Genomic DNA, 23453 nt, shown 5'->3' with positions numbered 1-23453 from the left:
TACCTGATGGACCCTACACACTGCTTTAATGGGAGAGATGAAAGTCCCTCTTGACCCTGCCAGGTCTGTGCTGTGCCCTCCAGTTTGCCTGCAGCTTGCCAAAGCAAACAGGTAGACAAAAGACAAGGACTTCTGGCAGTATAAAGTCCTGATGTCCTTGTCCGTGCCTTTCCTCTGAGATACCCTGCTGTGTAAGGATCTTCCTCTGCAGCAACTTGATGGTCTTTGACTTTTCCCATGTTGTTCAAGAGCTCCATGGTTAAAGATTTTTGTTGAAAATGCATTTTCACAGTTAATTGAATCTCCTTTTTTGGCCATCATCAATTTGGGGAATTGAATGTTTGGTCTGGGAGAGCTGTGGGAAGCGACAGATATGAAAATGTACAGGTATGTAGGTAGGCTCTTTAAAATTTAAAATTGTTCTTTTGCTCAAAGTGAAAGTTGCCGCCCTGTTCAGGGTTTCATGCGAAACTGCCTCAGAAGTGTCAGCAACTGAAACAACATTCTCCACTCTGAAACACATCTATGCCTCTGCTGAGTTAGAAACTGGAAGCAATGATGTGAGTAGCATGCATTTTTGAGTCAGCCTTTGTATCTCTGCTGGCCTATTCTGCAGCTTCAAAAAATCCAGTGGTAATCTTCAAAGTACGATGAACGTACAGGCAGACCACTGCAGACAGACGTGAGTGAGAACAGTCCTGCACTCTGGCTAATATCAGAGGTAGAATCAGCACCAAAACGTCTCAAAACCCTGAGCAAAACTTACTGGGGAATGCCCCATGGTATGTACAGCTCATTTCAGATCAAATAAGTGAGAGTCATTCTGCCTTTTAAAAAATCTTTGGGAACAGTTGATCAGGATGGACTTTTCAATATTACTTGCACTCCAAACTCCATTGTCCAGAAATGCTTTCAGAAATTAATAGTTCCTTCACTATAGCACTAGGCTAGGCCAGGACTTCTATTTTTCTTAAAGAGAATGTTGACCTCTAAGCAAATACCTGAAGTAGGCAAAGGCCATTTGATCTGTGCTACCATTAGATTTAAAACACTGCTCTCTGGCAGGATTCCTGTAAGGAAATGGATGCATGCCTCTTGGGGGGGTCAGCTGCCAGATCATTTCACAGCTCTCCGTGACCTTGCCAGCAGCCTGGCCATGTTCAAAAGGCAGGGTTATGTTTCAGTTCTGTCATGCAAATACACTGTGCCCTGCTACCAGACCTCTTTTCTATGTTTACTGTAAATGCAGGCCACCAGCACTTTCCAGAGTGTCAGAATTGCACCTGTGCGAAAGACATCTGACAGAAAAACCCACGTTGCTAATCCTTTCGAGAAATACATGAAGAAAGATAACAGGTAAATGTTAGTTGTTGGCCTGAATTATTGAAGCTGATCTCATATCAAACCGACTCTGAAGTCTGAATTTGTTTGTGTGCAACAGAAATGAGAAAATATGCCATGGGTTTTTGATGAATGTGGTATCTTGTTGACAATCTAATGTCACTTGCTCGGAAAGGGATTTGCCCTTGGGCAGAGAGCCAGAGCAAGGCCAACACATCTTACATCCCACTGCAGGTCCTTGTTGAGAGCGTGAGCAGGATTAAAGCAATTTATCATTCCTGTACTGACTTCTGCACAAAGTCTCAAGTCTGCACATGCAGACACAGTGAAAGTAGCAGCACTGGACCACCAAAGGGAAAGGCTAATACTACATGAATAATGTTCCTGTTTTAAGACAAGCTTTTGATCTTCTTTCTTACACTGTTTCACCAACTAAATCCTCTTCACACCTTTGTCTGGATGAAGCTTTGACTCCAGAATGCAGTATCTGCCACGCTGATACAAAGCAGAAAGGCCTGGTTTGCTTTTCAGGCAGTACAAATCAGGTGTTCACTGCTCTACAGTGGCAGAGCCAGTGCTCTTTACACACATATTGTATGTTTAGCTTTTACTTAGGTTTTGGGGTTTTGGTTTCATTGTTGCTTTGTTTTTTTTTGTTTTGTTTGTAAATACAAAGCGTAAGCGGACTGCTGGGAGATTCCTTACGCGCTCCATCATCTATGGTATTCAAACAGATTCTTTTCCTTTTCTTATACTTCACTATAAGCACTTAATTACCCAGCCAAAATTAATAGAAAATACTGTTGACATACCCAAAAATAAAACATTTAGGCATCTTCTTTCCAGATACAACTTAATTGTGTTTTTAATTGCATATATCCTAACACAGTATCTGAAAGTATGTAATTTTTGTACCAAAGAACCCTCAACATGTTCCCCCTCCCACATGAACCATAACCATGAATTACACAACTGACATTACACAGTTATTTGAATTACTTTGAATTATTCAAAGAAACAATTCCTCTTTGACCCTGTGTCCCACTGTGTATGAAAAGAAAGTAATTGGTGGAAATATTGTTGTAGAAACACAAGAGTCAGCTGAACATATGCAAGTCCACTAACTTCCCAGTAACCAACATAACAGACCTGCTAGCTGTTTTATCTGTGAACATATTGCTGAGAAGGAAGAAGAAAATACACTGGGAATTTAAGATTAAACTCTCACAACACATATGCATTTCTTGTATTGAAACTCTCATAATATTGTGTGTTTCTTATACAGTACTGTGCTGTAGTTATGCCAAATTCTAGTATCTATTATACATACCAGAGGTCGTCTAGGCTGCTGCAATTTATTAACAGGTAAAAAAATATGTAATTAATAGATTCTCTTGTTAACTGCTCTCACAGAATCATAGCAATAACTTTGCTTGAGACTGAGGTGCAGAAATACAGGATTGTGTAGGTGTCTGTCTTCTCCTGTTTTATCTTTAAGCATGGGTCATCATTTCCAACCCTACACCTAGAAGTGAAAGCTGCACATAGACTACCTAGGATTCATACTGTGATTATCACCAAAATATTGGCCTGCAAAGTGCTGGCAAGCCAATAAAAGGTGATGAGAAATTTGGATTTTTGATGGTTAAAATGTCCTTTGGGCATAATCTTCATTCCAGTGTTATTTTGCTTGGTGTGAGAAAGAACCCAAGGGCAGGTTTGCAATAGCAGAAGAGAACTAATTGTACCAAGACATGGGCATGGCCCAGAAGGGACTTTGGCTCACACTGCAGGGAAGGACTGAAGCATGTTTACTGCATCTCTTTCCCCTGTGGTTTCAGGGTCTCCCTTATTTTTCTGTATGTCTCCAGGATCTGAAGATAACTTGAAAAATTGCTCAGCAATTTGTTCCTCATGCAGCAAGTACCGCTGTAAATGTCAATAAACCAGGCTTTCAGGAGACACAGTGCAGTTGTCTTATCAAAACACTTCACATATAATAAAAGTGTTTGGTATATAAAAAAATACCTTCCCTTGCAGAAGAAACAGTTCCCAAATGTGTTTTATCACAATACCTTGGGCATGCACATACATCTCTGTAGACAGAGATTAATTTCCCATTCAGTGACACCTCACATTATCACTGGCTTCCTTTGATACTTCTGCTTGAAACTGGTAGTTAAGATATCACTAGTTCAAGGGAGTAAAGTGACTACAGAAAAAGCAGGAATCTCAGAGGGCTCAGTCTTGAAAGTAGGAAAAAATACTCTTATCTACATATGACTACATCCAATCTGGCTCATAGGCTCCAAGTATCACTTTCAGCTCAGATAGCTGAAATAGTGCAAAGATTTCATTGCCAGGGCACTTCTGCTGTAGAATTACAGTATCATAATTGGAATTAAGACAAATGAGGGCATGGGATAACCTAGCATTGGAGGACAGAACTGAGATGTACTGAGTGTGACCTTGGAGTTTTAAGGATGAGGACTGAAAATGGAAGGTCTCCTGTCACCTCCTATTAGGGGATGCAAAGTGAGGAGACAGACTTCTGGGCTTGTAGTCATTCACTGTAGGTACTAAGAAAGATGTGAAGCTTTAGTACCAACATATCGAAATGTGGGACTACACACACAAAAATGAAACAGACCTAAAGCCCCCATCACAGGATTAGCAGTCCGTAAAAACCTGAGGACTTGGTGAGTTCTTTTCTGACTTGCTGAGATAATGTTTGTGGGCCAGTTGGGACAGTTAGTCATGATTAGGGTAAGGATTGTTTGGTTTGGTGGAGGAGAGGTTGTGGGACATACGGTAAATTACATAAAGTCATTCTTTAGGTCATGAATGACAGAGACCTGGACTTACTTTGCCTAAATGTACTCCTTTAGATGTCAGATATTTAGACTAAATCCATTATGCAGGTCCCAGTCTCAGGCCATAGACACAGAAAGGCACCTCTAAAGGGAATTCTTCTCACACATCTTGGACACCTACGTCAGGATGGGATGAAGCACTCTCTGCAGCAAACTATTTCCCTCCTTCAGCTACAGAGAGACCTTGAGAAACAAGTGTATAAACGGTGTTTAACTTTCTGACAAAGCCAAAGGAGGAGAGTACGTTTGCACCACCAGAAGAATAGACAGCTTTGTACTGAACTAAAACGACCTCTACACATTTAGGCTCTTCAGATCATGGAATGATCCTTACAGATCCTACATTTAGGTTCTTTAGATCAAAACAGAGAAGACAGAAAAACACTTTGAACTTCCTCCTGTGAAGACCTCCTATCGAGGGACGGCTCATTTAACGAGGCATCACTTAAGCGTCGGGCACAAGCAAATTACGGAACCCCATCACAGTGTTCCAGGGAGCAGCCGCTCGCCCCTGCTCCCTTTGAGCAGCGTACAGGACGACTATCCACGTGTCGCAGGCGAAAGCGAACTACAGAACTGCTCGCACACATCCGGACACCCCTTTGCCTTGCCACCTTAGCCAGAACTGCACGTATGATCAACCACAACTGAACGACGATGTCCAGAACGCAGCTGGGCACCTACGGGCTGATGGTACCGGAGGACACAAAAAGCTGACGGTAAGAGATACGAGGATGTAATGAGAGCGCAGTGAGAGAGCGGGGCATACTGGGCGGGTATACTGAGCGGAAAACCGGAGCACCGCGCCCTTGTGCAGGAGGCGGCGCGGGAAGCCTCGGACAGCGTTCCCAGCCGGGCGGGGAGCGGCCGAGCCCCGGGGCGGTGCCGCCGCTTCCTGGCTCCGGCTCTCGGCGGCGGAAGCGGCCCCTGCCCCGGCTCCCTCCCTCCGCCGTCCCCGCCTCCCTCCGCCGTCCCCGCCCGCGCCGGGCCCGCGCCGCCCGGGTCCCGCCCATGAGGCGGCGGCGGTGGTGGGGGTTGCGGCCGGGCCGTGGCTGGGGCCGGAGCCGGGGCCGGGGCGCAGGGCCCTGATGCGGCTGCGGGTGCTCCGCCGGCCGGCCCCATGCACCCCAGGTGAGCGCCGCGGGGCACCGGGCTAGGCGGGCGGGGCCGCGGGGACGACCCGGCCGAGGGGGCGAGCGGCGGAGGGGTCCCTCGAGCGCCCGGCGCCTCCCGCAGGCCCCGAGGTTCGGCCCCGGGGCGAGGGTGGTGGTTCCCTCTCTCGGGCATCGCCATCTCGCTGGGCCGGGGGGGTAAATGCCCTGCCCCGGGGGTAGCCGGAGCCCTCGGCCCCGTGCCTGTTCCTGCAGAGCCGTCCCTGGCGGCGGGCGGGCGGGAGTGCGTGCTGCCCAAGGCGGGCAGAGCCGGGTGGAAGTCGGCGGCTCCGTTTGTGGCTCAGCCCTCCGGGTGGCAGGTGGTCTGCGAGTGGACTCGATGTTCCTCACGGGCCCCTTCCAAGCGGAGATCTTGTGCTGCGAACTTGAGTGAGTTCGGTGGATTCGCCGTTTTTCCTGGATGAGCGGTACCTTTCTTTCCTTACCGGAGTGGCAGCCCGAGCTCCAGCTCTCCATCAGTACTGCAGCGCTCGGGCCTGCTGCTGGCAAAGGCCGTGTGGGGGGCCTGGGTCAGCCTGGACTGGAGGGTGTTGTGCATGCCTGGTGTGGGGACAGCTCTGAGAGCTGCTGCTCTGAGAGCTGCACACCTGGTGTGTGGGTACGAGGCCCGGGGTGGGCACAGCGTAGGTCAAGCACGGCTTGCAGAGTTGTGACGAGTGTGAGTAGACCGTGTCTCCTTGGTGTCCCCTTCCCCGTGGACTGGTTTGGGCTGCGTGTGCAGCTTGAGACCCCAAAGGACTTATGTGCTCCAAGTTGACGTGGTTTCTACCAAGGCTGAGGTTTGGGGTGTTGGGCCGTTCCTGCAGCTGCTGGTGCGGTGCGTGCCCACTCGAGCGGTGAGGTTGATGGCTGAAATAACGTGGCAGCCATGGTGCCAGTTGTTAATGGGATGGGAGCGTGTAGAACCAGACTGAGGCACTCTCTTAAACTGTGCTGTGGCTGTTTTGCCGTGGTTAACTCTTGTCACTATTGGCCTGGTTCGAACTGATGGGGAATTAGAGCTTGTGTGTCTCTTACCAGTTTGAAGTGATCTTTACCCCGGAGTGTGGATTTTGAATGTGGATGTGGTGTCCAGAAGTCATGAAATACAGATCGGGTGCTGTTGTCTGAGTATTTCTGACGTTCAGCTTGTAAATGGATCTCTATTCACAATAGTTTAATAACAGTGGCTTTTACTACTTTGTTTGACTTTGTAAGACTTTGTTTTCTGGGTGGCAAGGTGGAAGCTATGGTCTGATTTGTCTTTATGAACTGTTTTTTAATCCTGATTATTTTTTTCTGATATGGTCAATATGTGTTGCTCCTGATGTGATGACCGTGTGAGTGGCTGATGTGTTTTATGCATTGCTTTTTAAGGCAGAGTTTTAATATGCCAATATCAGATTTTGAGTTTGTTTGCTCAACCTTTCCTTACTACAGTACAGTCAGTAATCAGGAATGCTTTTGTATCTGTGTCTTTTTCCTGCTCCCCTCTCTGTCCCCTGTCTCCAGAATGAATGAAATGAACTTGAGTCCTGTAGGGATGGACCAGCTGACCTCCTCCTCTGTGAGCAATGCCCTGCCAGTCTCAGGAAGTCACTTGGGCTTGGCAGCATCACCCACTCACAACGCCATACCAGCACCAGGTAATAAGGGAGGGTCCCACAAGGGGCATTGCAGCACCTGCTCTGTGTTCTGCTGTTACAGCAATGGTCATAACTGGGCAGCAGTGCCTGCTCTGATAGCAAGTCGCTAGCAAGTTCGTAGGTAGTGAAATGATGCAGAGTTGGGGAAGGGGAAACCATAAATCACTGCTTACATGGGCAAAGCAAAAGCCATGAGTGCTTGTTACACTTATGCTTTAGTGGGAGCCTCGTTTTGTTTAATGGGGTACTTTGCACTGTGGGTGGGTAGTAGCAGAACCCTTTGAAATTAGAGCTGTAGCTGGAAATCTGTCTTCATCTATGTCTAATTTTTTCTCAGGTGAAAAATCACTTGTAGAGCAAAACTGTTTTCATAGCTCCTCTTTCCAGGGGACTGCACAGACAAAAGTCCATTACAGTTCTCAAATAGAAGCAAGCCCTACAAAATGTACCAAAAAAGATCTAGCCGTATTCAGGCATGCCTCTCAGTGCTGTGATAACTGGTCCTTTCTTTCATGCCTGGCACCTTATTTCGACACGCCCATACTCTATTTCCTTAGGGCAAGAGCTCCTGGGGAATTAGTAATCTCTTTGTTAGCTCATGTATTCTTAAACTCAAGGAGTTCTGTTGAATTCAAATTGGCATTTTCTCTTGCAGGCTTGCCTGTTGCAATTCCAAACCTGGGTCCCTCCTTGAGTTCTTTGCCCTCTGCTCTGTCTCTGATGCTCCCAATGGGTATTGGGGATCGAGGAGTGATGTGTGGTATACCAGAGAGAAACTACACTCTACCTCCACCACCATACCCTCACCTGGAGAGCAGCTATTTCAGACACATTCTACCTGGTAAGTGCTATGGTGCTGATGGATTGGAACAGAAAGAGAAACTGTTTTAAGAGCCGTCGGTTTCTGTCCTGAAGCAGGCATGACTGACAGTTTGGCAGAGCTGTTGTTTCCCTGAATTTGTCTGGAGACTGTTGTGTCATTTGCACACCTGTATTTTCAGGTATCTGTTTATATATTTGTGTATGAAAAGAATTGCAGGGCATTTTTTATTTAAACCTAACCTTAGATTGATTCTCCTGCTTTGATTTTAGTGTTAGCAGAAAACAAAGCATGCCTGGTTTATATCTCCAATGGCCTGTAGCTTGGAAGTTGCTTCTATCTTTCTTCTCCTGTAGTCTGAAGCAATATTAAATATGTGCGTAATGGGAGGTCACAGTAGTTCAAAGCTCAGAGAGAGCAAGACATCAGATGTGGTGTTGGGCCCTTTCCCACCCATTTAGCTCATGGCACATTTTTTTCTTCATTTTTCTTCAAGGTTGATTTCCAAAGGCCTAACACACTTCTATCTTGAGTTCTTTCTCGCATGTGCTTTGGAGTATAAATGTAAAATTTTACGTGCTAGTGTATGAAAACACAGAAATTGGAACTGTAAATGCAGCCCTGGTTTTGTTTGGTAGCTAAGATTGACAGGGTGGAAGGGGTAGTTAAATTTCTTCAACGTGACTTATTGAATGTTGTTGGTTCAGCCTGCATTAGGAATAAACTGTAACACCCCAAGTCTCGTGCAGCTACCTATTGACTGATGGCTGAACTTTCCAGCTGCTCAGGAGTAACCTTTCCTACTGCATTGCATGCCTGCCTGTTTAGTGGCCAAGGAGTAGACAAGGAGGCTGTGCACTAGGACCAAAAGTATTTGCCCTTCTGAGCTGGAATGATCTTCCTGTGACGTTTTATAAGGTTCTTCTGTCAGTTATCTTGCTGCCATGAAGGATCCTCTGTGTTCCAGCCACAAGGCAGCATTACGTGCTGAAATAGTTGAGGCAGCTGATTAAATTAAACTGTTCATTTCTTGGCTTGTTGAGAAAGAGTATCTGTGCCTGCATCATTGTAATAACAGATGTATTTGAATGGAAAACTCTTATGGAACAAGTGGCTCGTAGGGTTGAAGGCTAAAAAGAAACATGCTGAATCAGATCTTGCAGAATCTGCAAAATCTGCTTCCGTGTCTGCTGGAAATAATGTTTACTTGAATGTGCTGTTGTATTTAATCCAAAGATTTTTTTGTTTGTTTGTTTTTAGTATGTAAACACAGTTTAGTGTTTCTTCATGTCTTAAGTTTCAAGGTTGCTTGATGCTGAGAAGCTTCCCAGAACTACCAGAAAAGACTATGGGGTTTCTGATTCAAATGTAACCAGACTTTTGTTTTAGGAGAAACAACATGCTTCCATGTGAGCAAAGAGAACAGATGGCTCATGAAATCTGTGAGAGAACTTGTCTTTGTCCTTCAGAATTGCAGTTCATGGCCTCTGAGATGGACAGTTATGCCACTTAGTATTAGAAGAAGGAAGTAGTCATTGTTAAAACTTGAATACCTAAGCAAAAAATATGTATCCTGGAAAATTGTTTCTGCTTCTAGCAAAGATGAACCAGGAATTACCAAATTATAGATTCCACTAGCAGTCCTTCATCCTTTGAGCTATTTCTTGGGAATGAAATATTAAACCTAATATGTGAAGAACCTCTTTCTCATTTAATCTTTGTACTCGGCAGCCTAGGTGGAATTCTGCCATTAACTTGGCTGTTCCGAGCTTGAGAAATAACTAGGGACTTTCTCTGTTGGTTGGGAAATCTGAATTACTTGCCACGTGGTACTTTGACAAGAGTGTTAGGCTGGCATATGTTTGTGAGCCATGTTTTAGAGTTAGTGGATTTTAATTGGAAATAGTGTAGAGAACACGTCTTCAGGGATCTGGGTCTCAGTGTACTGTGCTTCGACTGATTTTTATTCAAGATTTGAAAACTGATGTAATCTCACTCCCTTCTTTTTCTGCCTCTCTTCCTATCAGGTATTTTATCTTACTTGGCTGACAGACCACCACCTCAGTACATCCATCCCAACACTATAAATGTTGACAGCAATCCAGCACTGTCAGTCTCCAGCAATCCCTCAGCCCTGGATCCCTACCAGCCCAGTGGGACCGTGGGGCTGGAACCGGGGATTGTCTCCATGGACTCCCGCACAGTGAATGCACACGGCCCCCAAAACCTGCACCCTAGCGACAGCCACGAGGTAGCACTGGATACTACAATCAGCATGGAGAGCGTTTCGAGGGTAACCAGCCCCATCTCCACAGATGGGATGACAGAGGAGCTTACGATGGATGACGTAGCCGGGGATCACACGCAGATCCCGAATGGCTCCCGGAGCCACGAACCTTTAGCCGTAGACACAGTGGGGAGTAACTTGACATCAGACGCCGTGGGACACGGCGGTGTCATTCCCATTCACGGTAGCACTTTGGAACTCCCTGTTGTCATGGAGCCCGAGCACATGGCCGGGCGGGTGACAGGGATATCGGACAGCACACTAAATGACTCCATTCATACTGTGGCCATGAGCACCAACTCCGTGAGCGTGGCGCTCCCTACCTCACACAACCTCGCTTCCCTGGACTCAGTAGCCTTGCATGAAGTGGGCCTCAGCCTGGAGCCCGTGGCCGTGTCTTCCATAAGTCAGGAAGTAGCCATGGGGCCGAGCCATGTCGATGTGTCTGCAGACAATCTTGCCTTTGTACCATCATCTCTGCAAATGGAAGACTCCAATTCCAACAAGGAGAACATGGCAACCTTGTTTACCATATGTGAGTGGACATTTCCTGCTTTTTTGGGGTAGGGTTTGTCATGTAGCTGTTGTCCGGTGTGGCAGGACTCTGGTTGCTAGTCTTGCACATTTATGATGAAAAGAACAGTTATTTAACAAGTCCAAAATTTGAAACATCTGCAGTGCCATATTAAGTGTTCCAAAATGACATTAGATGGAAGCAGTAGAAGATGGAGTAGGATGTTTTAGCATAATTCTCTTTGTATCCATTTCCCATGTTGCCATGAGGTTGGAAGCTGAATCTTGATGAAGCTCTTGATTTGGTGGATATGCTTGATATCCTTTCCAGTGAGACTTCTGTTTTTGTAAAGTGACTTTTCTTCTCCCTTAAAAATACACAACAAACACCATCACAAGCCATACTTTTCATCAAATGGGTGTAATTGTTGAGTATCACGTGATTTTGCAAAATTTATATTAAACCATGAGCAATCATCATGAAAGTGTTGTTCTAAACAGGAAAAAAAGAGCAGAGAGGGAAGGAACTTTATAATATTTCTCATTATTCTTATTGAAGGACTTTAGTCCAGAGGTTAGTTGATCTCGTAGAAGAGAGGAGCACTGGCTATTGTATTGCCAGTCCTGTTACCATTCAAGGAGTGGTGTTTGAAAACAGAGATGTTCTTACTTGCTGGGAGAGATACTTGAACTTCGACCTGCAGGATGTCTGGCTTCCTGCCACTGAAACGTAAGGCCAGCTTTTATATTAATTTTTATTATCTGGTAGCGCTGCTGAGTGCTGCTCTTCATCCAGAACAACTACCTGAACCTAATGGCTTGCTTTGCCTGCAGAATGTATTTTAAGAAATTGAAAGATACAGTGCCTTGGTTAGCAAGAGAAGAGGTGCAGTTTAGTGTAAAGTGTCTAGTCAGTCAGACATTTAGATTAATTTATTAAGATTTCATTCTGTTGGATAAAAGACAACTTCAAATCAGATGGGCATAGAACTATGCTGAATTTACAACTCCTAGGGGAAGAGTTTTACAGTCTATGCACTCAGAGGTTCCTACAAGCATCTGTTCCATGTTGAACAAATAAAGATCTGAATACTCTGATGTCCAACATGATTGTGGTGAAATCACTTCTCTTACTGTCTTAAAAGTGAGATTTGATGTGCCAGCTTTTTGATGTTATACTTAACATAGCCCTAAGCTGTTTCCAGACGATGCTCCCCTTTGGTAGGACATTAAAATGGCTGCTGCATGCCTTGTGCTTGCATGTGATTTGCAGAACAGATTCTTGACTCAGGGAGGTTTACATTTTAACTTTTTGTTGATGTTTTTAAACTTCATCTGAATAAACAGGAATTTCTGTCCAGACAGGTGACAGCTAAGGACAAGGAGTTGTTTTAGAGCCCCTTAGTGGTTTTTCCTCACTGAGATAGCAGGAATCTTTTTCAGAGAACTTTTTTTACTGTTCTGAGTAGGAAATAAAAAGGCTACCTTTGATACAGTCCTGCATATTTGCAAAACTTTAAGAAGTGGGGTTTTTTGGTCAACTTTGTTGATAGTTCTGGGTATCCAAATGAGAGAAGTAATCACTGTTTTTCTTTTTTTAATGATTTGGCAAGGACAGTAATGGAAAAATATATTTCACTTTCTGCAGAATGTGAGATTTTTTTGTTTTCCAGCATCTTAACAATGTATGAATGGTTGAACTTCTCCAGGTGGAAATGCCCCATGCCTAGAACTTTTCTTCCTCTGCCTCTCCTTGGAGCTGGTCCACAGACCCATAGCATGTGTGTGCCAGGCAATGCTTAAAAGCAGCTGTTCCACACAGTGGTTGTCATTACTTAGGTCTGGCTTTTGTTGTTGCTTTACTCCTACGTGTCACCTGTGCCCATGAAATAATGCTTACACAGGCTCTACCTAATAATTTTTGGAGTACTTTCCTATCTGTTAATGTGTAGTTGCATAAACTGTACTTTATATGATGTCAGGTTCTGGTACCCTGGTATATCATGGAGGTATCTGGAAAATATCTTTAAGCATGTAAGGATGGAGCTGCTGTTCAGTAGTAGCTGAAGGCTTCTTCTGTGATAGGTCTTCTATACTGGAGCTGGGACATCAAGAGGCCAAAGAAGATCTTTGTGGAGACCCTGAATAATCAGCTGAACATGTTTCTTCTTCAGAAGAACAATTATTTATCTGTCAGGAGAATGGTTGCTGAGTAGGTGTGGGTTGCTCCATCCACAGAGAATTAAAATGACATCGTTTTTCTAGATGAAATTGTAATGCTTTAGAGAGCATTTTTTTCTGTACTTTCCCTCAGATTTATTAGATTGAAGACTTTCACTGGTTTCTTTTATAACAGTTTTTCTGCTGAATGACAGGTTGGGAAATTGATGCTACTGATTATTCTTGGGCTTTTGTTTCATTCAGTGGCATACTCACACTGCAGGAGTTTACTGCAGTGAGACCTTCAAAAGCAGCAGTGAGGTCAGGTTTTTGCTGCTGTGATTTACACATTGTCTGAATTTAAATGGAGATAAGGGGATTTGTGGTTCACATTAAAAGAATTTTAGAAGGATGACCTTACTAGTCCATTTGCATGGATATATCTGAGGTTTGACATGCAAGAAGTGTTTCTGGTTAATTCCAAAAATGTTTCAACCAGTTGGTTGTTTGGTTTTGTTTGTCTTAGATTTTTCTGTCAGTAGAATTCATTTCAGTTGTGATCAGAGTGAGATTGGCTTTCCCATCCCCAGCATTACCACCAGCACTGGGGAGGCTATCACCTATTTTGCAGTAGCTTTGATGAAGAATGGGCTCTGTCCCATTGCTAGAGAACTGTAGGGATAGTCTGGAGTCTATGTCATCAATGTCATTAGGTCATCAGGTCATCAATACCATTAGGAAGGTAGGTGGAGGTCCTCGCATTTGATCCGAATTGGGTAGAAACTGACACGTATGTCAGTGCCCACCTGACTGTAACAACACGGTCCAAATTCTTAGGAGTAAAAGCTGAGAAGTGGGTAAGCTGAACGTGACAGAAGCAGCCTTTGGCAGGAGCTGAGCTGAAGCACACCGGTAGGGAGCTGTCATACATTTTTAATGCTGCTGTCCCCTCCTGTGTCTGCAGGGTGCACGCTGTGTGACAAGGCGTATCCATCAGACTGCCCGGACCACGGGCCCGTCACCTTTGTCCCCGATAGCCCAATCGAGAGCCGGGCCAGGCTGTCCCTCCCGAAGCAGCTGCTCCTCCGGCAGTCTATCATGGGAGCTGAGGCGGGTAAGGATCATGTTACTGTGTACTTCCCTGCAGCACTTCTAAATACACTCACTGCCTGAAATCCAAAACCCTAGGGAGATTAATGTGGGAAACAAACAGCGCAAGAGAGATGCTTCCCTCTTCTGTAATCACCCCGACTTGTATTATCCAAGAGCTCTTTGTGGCCTGGTTACTGCTTAGACTTCAGCAATATCATAGGGCTGCTGCCACACAGTGTGGTGCTTCTTAAGGTCAAGCAAGGTATGGTGCTTTTGTTATCATGCTAAACGGCCCAGACACAGCTTTGATAAGAAACCAATGCAGCAGTTGGAGTTTGGGGGAAGGTGACAATTAGAAGAAATAGAGGAGAATTCTGTGTGCTTGTTCATCTTCTTGGTTTGCAACCCTCTGGGTGCTCTCATTGGAGTCCTGATCACAAGTGCCTCTGTTTTCTTCCCTCCTTCATTTGCATTTGGCATGTAGACTGTGACCTTGTCACTGGATGTGGACCTTGTTACTGTATTTCACGTCACTGTCACCTGGAAATCGAAGAGGACAGTGCAGTATCCTAAGGATCTGAAGGCTAGAGAAGAATGTGATTATTGGCTTGCTTAGTGATGCTTCTTGTTTGAGACTAGATGACATCTGTTCTCTCCAAGCTGCACTTATTTCCAGTTTATTCCTAAGAGCTATTCAGTGTACTCATGTAGACCTATACATATATATATATATAAATGTTTAATAATAAATAATATACATGCAGGAATCCCTCTGCCCATGACAGAAATACAGCTGCCTCTGGGGAGAAATGCAGAAGCTGCTTAACAATGCCCAGCAACAGTTCTGGAAATTCCTGGGGATTAGGTAGGCAAAATGTAGTTACTGAAACTAGTGTTTTCTGCTTCTGCAGAAAGTGCCATGAGAACTTTAATTGGTACAAATGGCTAAGATGTTAGTTTTATAGCTTACTGAAAAGTAAATTACTTGCTTTTGACCAAAGAAATATTTGTAATGACACCAAAGCGGCTCCCATTAGTGTCATGTGGTGGTGGTGGTTCTTGTCTCTGCCATAGGTGTGTTCCACACGTGAAGTAGAAGCTTTGATGATCTTATGCATAGCTATTACCTCTGGAGCATTATCTCATAAGCCTCCTACTTCTTTATTATGCATGATTAGTTGTTTAAATAATTGATTTCTTCAGATTTTGGTTTTCTAATGATAGGTGTGTGGACACGAGAAACCATTCCTGTGAGGACTTGTTTTGGACCTTTGATTGGGCAGCAGAGCCATTCTCTGGAGGTGGCTGACTGGACAGACAAAGCAGCCAGTCACATCTGGAAGGTCAGTGGTGTTATAGCTCACAGAGCCTGCCAGCATGCCTTTAGCTGGTTAAAGCTACCACATGACAGCAACTTTAACATCATCATCCTTGCCAAAAGTCAGAAGTAATGCAGTTTGCAGTTTTAATTCTTAGTATCAGTGCAGCAGAGCTGTATACCTTGCACTGTGCTGGTAGTCAGTCCTGAAATACAAAAAGCTTCTTTAATGCCTTCTCTTTTAAAGGGCTATATGTGGTTTCAGTATTTATGTGGAGTTGCAGCACAGATTGTATATGAACTACTAGGCAGCAGTTGTTTGTTTGCTTTGTATCTCTGTTCATTGGAAGTTCCCCCAGGTGATGAATGATTTGTTTTAGGAAAGCCAATTTAAAGCTTTCTTTTCCCATCATTTCATTTTCAGAAAGTAAATCTGACCTATATAAATAAAACATGTACTGTTTGCCCAGATTTTTGTTATTCACAAGACTTGGTTTGTAAGAAAAGCAGCCAAATGCATTTCTGCTGGGAGGTAAAGGTGAAAAAGATGCCAACATACAGGTTTTCTGGCCTCCTGGGTAGCAGAGGTCAAGGTGCCTGTGTGAAGAGGAATGGAAGGAGTGAAAACAGGGCTGTGGTGCTGGCACTGGCAGTGGAGACTTCCTGGTTTGTTCTAGGTAAACACATCCTCAAAAAGAGAGAGGCTGGCTTTCACTGCATTTACTGCTGTGTTTTGTCCTAAGGTTGCATTTGTGTTTCTTGGTAGATCTATCACAACGGTGTCCTGGAGTTCTGCATCATCACAACTGATGAAAATGAATGTAACTGGATGATGTTTGTACACAAAGCCAGGTGAGAGCCACCTGTAGCTTTGAGTCTGATCTGCGGGCTCATAGGAAGCTGTACTGGAAAAGGAAGGTTGACCTTCATTCAGCTGAGGTTGACCTTGATTGTCCTTTTGCTTTTAATACCTTATTAACAAAGTGTCCCTAAGTTCTTTTGGCCAAGTTCCAAGCCCATACAGCTTGTGAGACCTTTCCTTTTCAGTCTTTCTGAAGTCTGTGATGAAAACCATCGAGGCTGGCCTAAGTATTGCTCCATCCATGGTCCACTGAAAAGGCTGAACTTCTCTTATTGCTCTGTGACACAAAGTAGGTTTCTCCTGCAGTTCATTTCATCGTTCTCATAGGAGGAGTTAAGAAGTGTAATGCATAATCTCCCACTGCAGTGGGCCAGAGCTTTTGCTGGTTTCAGATACTGGGAACAAACATATACAAGATACGCTTCAAAAGGTGAATGACCACATCTTGGAAATGGTCCTCAAGAGAACTTTTAAAAGATAATTTTGCTTTAACACATTACTGATATTTTTTCTGTCATGCACTCTCTATTTCTTAAGGGATATATCTATATAAATGGATCTATGTATATGAATAATCTATGTGTATGAAAATACATAGATTTTTGTAGTTTCTTAGGAGATCATAAACTCACTTCTCTCAGCCCACTTGAATGTCTATTAATAATTTTATCAGAAGTGGTGTGAGAAATGCATCATTTGGTGGAGGAGATTGGCTCTCAAGGTCTAGTTCTTCTTTCCTTTAATAAAGAAGGACAGAAGTGACAGACATTAAAGTTTTTATAATATGCTGACAAGTGCTGAGGTTCTTATTACCTTATTATAGGAATTTTTCCCCCTTTTTTTTCCCTTTCCCCCTTTTTTTTCCCTTTCCCCCTTTTTTTTTCCCTTTCCTCCTTTTTTTCCCTTTCCTCCTTTTTTTTCCCTTTCCCCCCTTTTTTTCCCTTTCCCCCCTTTTTTTCCCTTTCCCCCCTTTTTTTTCCCTTTCCCCCCTTTTTTTTCCCTTTCCCCCCTTTTTTTTCCCTTTCCCCCTTTTTTTTCCCTTTCCCCCTTTTTTTTCCCTTTCCCCCTTTTTTTTCCCTTTCCCCTTTTTTTTCCCTTTCCCCCTTTTTTTTTCCCTTTCCCCCTTTTTTTTCCCTTTCCCCCTTTTTTTCCCCTTTCCCCCTTTTTTTTCCCTTTCCCCCTTTTTTTTTTTCCCTTTCCCCCTTTTTTTTTTCCCTTTCCCCCTTTTTTTTTCCCCTTTCCCCCTTTTTTTTTCCCTTTCCCCCTTTTTTTTCCCTTTCCCCCTTTTTTTCCCTTTCTTTCTCCCTTTCTTTTTTTTTCCCTTCCCCCTTTTTTTTTCCCTTCCCCCTTTTTTTTCCCTTCCCCCTTTTTTTTTCCCTTTCTCCCTTTTTTTTTTTTTCCCCTTTCCCCCTTTTTTTTTTTTTCTCTCTCTCTCCTCTCTTCTCCCTCTCTCTAAAAGTCATGGCTTCCAAAGAGCTTTTATTCTTAACTGCTGTTGTTACTGTAGGAACCGGGAAGAGCAGAACCTGGTTGCTTATCCTCATGATGGAAAAATTTACTTCTGCACCTCTCGGGACATCCCCCCTGAGCACGAGCTTCTCTTCTATTACAGTCGGGACTATGCACGACAGCTTGGTAAGTAAGAGCTCATTTTTGCTGGCTTTGCAGGGACTACCCAGCTTGAATTCCCTTTCAGTGCCTTCTCTGGGCTCTGTGACTTGGGAGTCCATTATGTTCCTTCTCAGCTCCCATTGGTGCATGTCATAATTTCCTTTTACGTTTCATGACTACAGAGTACCATCATTTAAAAGAAACATCTCCCTACTTAATTCCACTGATCAGGAATAAAAGATCACAGTTTTTGAAGAAAAATTGTTTTAGTTCTGTTCATGTAGGGCTAAGGGAATTTTGGAGCTGAAGATGTTCCTTCCAGTCCTCTTCCAGCTTGGATTGTGATAATTTAGGTTTGCTGGAGCTGTGCTCAAAACTGTTCCAAAGTTCCCCTCAAAACATTTCAAATTACCTACCTGAAACAGCTAGAAAGCAGCACCAGAGCTGAAGATAGCAAAGGTGAAAATCTCTGCGCCTGGCTATGCTACCACAGACTAAATGTTCATGTAGTCCTTGTTCAGGCTCTGTTAGGCCTTACTGTGTGTGCCTCATCACAAGTGTTGCTTTTATGCCCAAAGGTGTCCCTGAGCATCCAGATGTGCACATCTGCCACTGCGGGAAGGAATGCGCTTCCTATGCGGACTTCAAGGCCCATTTGAGCAGCCATCTTCACAACCACCTCCCCAGTCAGGCCCACAGCAGCAACCACGGGCCAGGCCATGGCAAGGAAAGGAAGTGGAAGTGCTCCATGTGCCCCCAGGCTTTCATCTCCCCTTCCAAGCTGCACGTGCACTTCATGGGGCACATGGGCATGAAGCCACACAAGTGCGATTTCTGTAGCAAAGCTTTCAGTGATCCAAGCAACTTACGGACACACCTCAAGATCCACACAGGTGAGCACTGAGGGCTTTATACAGATGCCTGTATAAATGTGAGGACAGGGGAGAGGGTGAAGGCCAGCAGTAGACAGTGTGGGTATTTTTGCCTCTCTTTATTTCAGTATTCCTTATTGGAAAATCACAAAATTCGAATTGCTAAGTTGGAAAGGAATAAAACTTGGAGTTCAGTGCTCTCAAGTCAAGCACAGGAAGCTGTAGGCTCAGTAATCAGGAGTTTTAATGGACTAATCAAATACTAATGTGGTATACACAGCCACAGAATGTGGGGTGGGATTCAAATGGTATTCAGACTTAGTCTGAACTCAGTAGCATGCTGGGTTTTGAACTATTTCTGGCAAGGAATAACAGAAGTGCTGGTAAGTTGAAAAATGGTATAAAACATAGAAGTTATCAAAGGGCCTGTGAGGTTTCTACCTGTGTGTTTGTTAGATAATAACTTGTTTTTGCAGACAAAGGCACTGCAGAGCATCAAATGTGGTTGGGCTCCAGTAAGGCATCAGATACAACTCCTGTGGGAAATTCATGAGGATAGGGATGTACTAATGTACAGTAACTAGATGGTTACCATGGTTACTGTTACAGAGGGAGCTACTGTTGTTTTTACTGAAGAATTCATCTTGGATAAGACTAGTCTTTTTAAGTGTTTGCCTGAATCTGTTGGTGGAAAAATGTACAGAGCTGCTGGGGGTGTTTTGGTGTCCAGAGCAGGGAGAGAAAACTGGTGTGGACAAGGAGCACAAACTCTGCCTCACAAGAAAGGCTGGCTGACCACGAACACTGGGGAAACAAAGAGCAGCGGTGTTTAGAATGATGAAGTACAGAAAGGTGCAGCACACTAGGGCATCAGTGGTTTGAAACAGTATCACAACATTGTTGTTTTGTTTTTGTTTTTGTTTTTTTTTTTTTTTTTTGCTTGGGGGCTTGGAGTATGGGATGAGAAGTTTTGGGAATGATGAGGTCAGCTGCCTGTTCTTTTTGCATAGCTAAAGATAGACTGGAACTAAGTAGGCCTTTATGCTGAGTCTGAAGGAACTGCTGGAGAAAACAAGTCCTGTTCACAAAGAATCTGCCTTTCTTCATGGTAAAACTTAATTTTTCAGCAGTGGTCAGGCTTGTTTGCTTATTGCATTTCCTGGGACACCGAGTGCTAATCCGTGGGTGTCCCTGTGTGCTCGTAGGTCAGAAGAATTACCGCTGCACCCTCTGTGACAAATCGTTCACGCAGAAGGCTCACCTGGAGTCGCACATGGTCATCCACACCGGGGAGAAGAACCTCAAGTGTGATTACTGTGAGAAGCTCTTCATGCGCAGACAGGACCTCAAGCAGCACGTCCTCACTCACACACAGTAAGTGACCTCACAGGAGCTGTTGGACTGGCCAGTGCAAGAAATAATGAAGACAAACAGCCCGAGACAAAAATCTCCAGTTTGCAAATAGTTTGCCCTAGGGGAGCATAGGTGGGTTCATGCTCTGAAATGACAAGAGAAGTCACTCTGGACAAAGTCCTTGTTTTACTGGCTGCAGTTGTGGAGTTCTAGCGTTTGCAATATTTCAGTGATACAGTAAATTCCAGGCGTGCTCCTTGTGTTGTGAAATGGCAGTCCAGAGTGTTCATAATTTTGAAGAGAAAGGGGGTTGTTTGATTTACATTTCATTCTTTGCTGAGAACTGTTTCCAAGTCCCAAGGTGACCACAAAAGACAAACTCCTCAGTGCTACTGTCACCGAGTACCTCGTTAGTGAACTCTGCCTGTTTGCTGCAGGGGTGTGGTGCAGCCACTCCCAGCCCTTTTCCTCCCCTCAAGTCTCACTCAAGGGCTTGCTGTTCTGCTCCTCCTGTAGGCAGATTCCTACCCACAGCCCTCTGCCAGGACACATCTTTTGCTGGGAGAATCTCTCCATCCCAGACATTTACTCCCGGTCCAAGGTCCTCCTTAAAAGCTGCTTGCCCAAAGCTAGTCCCGTATTTCATTTTCAGCATCTGTTTTTTGTACTCACTTGGAATCCATTGCTGCTTCTGTCACGCTGCCTAGGAGCCAGTGTAGAGCATGAGAGAGAGGCAGATAGAAACATAGACTCGCTTTGCTGCTTGTTCCTACAGCCTGAGCCAGGAGTACTCCTGCTGGGAGGTATTTTGCAGTGTCATTACAGAATTTGTTGCAGTCTGGTAAGCTCCTCTGCTTAGCATTTACAGACTGAGGGTTGTTAATATGCAGCAGCCTTGTTTCCTTACTTGTTCTTCCCTGCCTCCTCCCCACCCCCCTTTATGCAGGTTGGGGAGGAAACTGACCTTTTCATCAAGGGCAGTATCTCTGTCCTTGGTAGAACATGGACCTTAATCAGCATTTTAATACCAGCTGTGAGCAAACTCACTTTTTTGTGTCTTGCAGAGAACGGCAAATCAAGTGCCCCAAGTGTGACAAGCTCTTTCTGAGGACAAATCACCTGAAGAAGCATCTCAATTCACATGAAGGAAAGAGGGACTATGTCTGTGAAAAATGCTCCAAGGCTTATCTAACCAAATATCACCTCACTCGACACTTAAAAATCTGTAAAGGCCCCACATCCAGTCTGTCAGCCCCAGAGGAGGAAGAGGAGGAAGATTCAGAAGAGGAATTAATAGACTCTGTGAGGACTGAAGACTGTAGGATTAACAATGGAGTCTATTCAACAGGTGATGTTCTCTCTGGACACAAATGAAGAAGAGAGGAAAACTTCCATGGCTATTATAAGCAGGGAAGTAAAACCCTCTTCCTTGTTTCCCCAGTCACCAGTGTATGTCAGGTGAGGAGTTTTCCTTCTGTTTTTGTCTCCACACTACCACCACTTAATATAATCTGTAGCCAGAACACTGAACAAGACTGGATCATGCACATAGAAGTGAAGAGTTGCTAAGAAGGAAATGTGAGGCAAGATTCCTTTCACACACGCTGTGCATACTTCTCCAAATCACTCTGATTAATCCATCCAGTGCCAGGACACATGACACACCTCACACAGCCCTTCGAGCAAAGAGCCACAAACGAGGAATGTAGCTGAGGGATTGCAGTGACCTGTAAGCCAACTGTCCTTAACTGCCCAGGATGTGACACAAAGAGAGACAAGGAAAAAATGGTGGTGGCCACTGATGTATTTTAAAACTTTTAACTGAAGGATGTGGTTTGGCACAAAGCAAAGACTTCTCCATGCTCAGGTTTCCTTCTTAAAACCTTTTGGTTTATAAAAAAGGCCAGTGAAATCAGCACTTGCATACAAAGTAATGACAGAAAGTCAAACATTGATTTTTTTGGAAAAACAGGTATCTGCTCTTCTCCCTCAAGTTCACAGCCCATGGAAGCAGGTGAAGAGATAAAGACTGTATGGACTCTGTAAGGAAGGGGCTTACAGATGATCAGGCAGTGTTTACAGTATATGTTACTCCTTGTGCTGTAAACCTTTTACCACCTAGAATGATGGGAGGGTTTGCTGCTAATATTATTTATGGAATGAAGATTATTACATTTGGTTGTTTTCTTTTGAAATAATTAAAAATGTGGCTCTTCCTTAATGTTCTTTTTTTAAATATTTACGTATGCTGAAAAGGAATGTTTCTATTTTTGATAATGATGCTAAGAGAAATAATACCACTTCTTAATCATCTGCCTCTCCCAAGCTTTCCTGGGACCTGGTACGTCTAGGAGTGCATCCATAAACTGGGGCAGCTAAGGAACTCTAGATTTGCTGTGTCACTCCTCTGGCTTATTGCAAAAGAAGATTCAGCTGTGCTCTGTTCTCTGACAAGGTAATGGGAAAGAGGCTCTGCTTCTGGCCCTAAACGGCCTGAGCTTAGCTGTACCTCTCCCTGCACACTGCAGTTCCTAGAGAGCTCCCAGGGTTCTTAAAACCTGAAAGCACTTGCCTCAGATCAGTATATGACCATAAAGCTCCAGAGACACAGCTGCTGGGATCTTGGTAAGTCCATGCAAATATGTGTTGCTTCCAGTAATGCAATTTCTTCTAAAAAGAACAAAAAACAACGTTGAGAGCTATCATGCCACTTCTATTAGTAGGGGGAGAGGTAAGAGAAATCACCCTCCACCATCTTAACACAGAGCATTTATTTAAAATTAAAGCTTTAAAAAACTTGGAACTTTTCAATGGAGAGCAGTTGAACAGAGGTGGTTCTGGTACTTACACCTTCTTAAGCTTCACAAAAGCAGTTGTTCATTTGTTGTCCACACATCATTCACTACTACTTGGCAGAGACAGGATGGAGGCAGGAATCCCAACACATCCAGAGTATTCTTGGTTCCTGCAGAGCCATGCTGACTGCCACCTTCACCAGACTAGAAACAGCTGAAGTAGCTTTGGAAGCAGCCAGTTACTCTCAAGGGAGGGCGAGGAAAAGTTACAGATCTGCCTTTTCCCCATCTGCAGTTTGTAGGGACACAATTTACCTGCTTTACCTCACCAGACTGAACTGCAGTGAGTTAAGGTGGGAAGCAGTGGGAAGAACTTGGCAGCTATGAGTATGATCCTACAGCTCCTTTGGCATCAGTGGATTTAGTACCCAGGGCATTTTTGCATCAGGAATATTCTACAGGCACCTCCAGTGTGTGCAGAGGGCAGATGCTCAAAGGAGGGTAAGAACTTAATTTAAGTTCCTGAGGTAAAGCAGCTGGGTGTTACATTATAAATGCAAGGAAATTCTTTTGAGTCACATCCCTCAATTAGGTTCCTGATTCTGCAGCAAGAGGCTGAAGTTGGTGGTTAAACTGTTAATTAAAACTTTCCGTGCCTTTACGTTTCAGGCAGCAATGCCTGGGCAGAGTTAAGAACATAGCACAGAGAGCTTTTCACAAGTAACAGTAATCAGCTGGGATCCCAACCCCTACTCATCC

At 44.3% G+C, this 23453-nt stretch overlaps 1 protein-coding gene across 1 annotated transcript; it reads left to right on the top strand.

Annotated features, from left to right (window-relative positions):
- The first annotated feature begins 5334 nt into the window (after window positions 1-5334).
- On the top strand, window positions 5335-21662 carry PRDM4 (PR/SET domain 4). The gene is made up of 11 exons (XM_062491283.1): window positions 5335-5345; window positions 6878-7011; window positions 7667-7852; window positions 9859-10653; window positions 13756-13905; window positions 15108-15226; window positions 15968-16053; window positions 17571-17698; window positions 18253-18567; window positions 19752-19920; window positions 20964-21662. Exons 1-11 carry the CDS (start codon window positions 5335-5337, stop codon window positions 21271-21273), a joined length of 2403 nt encoding a protein of 800 aa, XP_062347267.1. The 3' UTR covers window positions 21274-21662.
- Window positions 21663-23453: the final 1791 nt, after the last annotated feature.

Source organism: Cinclus cinclus, chromosome 4 (genome assembly GCF_963662255.1).
Source record: "Cinclus cinclus chromosome 4, bCinCin1.1, whole genome shotgun sequence".
NCBI lineage: Eukaryota > Metazoa > Chordata > Aves > Passeriformes > Cinclidae > Cinclus > Cinclus cinclus.
The sequence above is the reverse complement of the archived record's forward strand: the minus strand, read 5'-3'. Positions and strand labels throughout refer to the sequence as shown.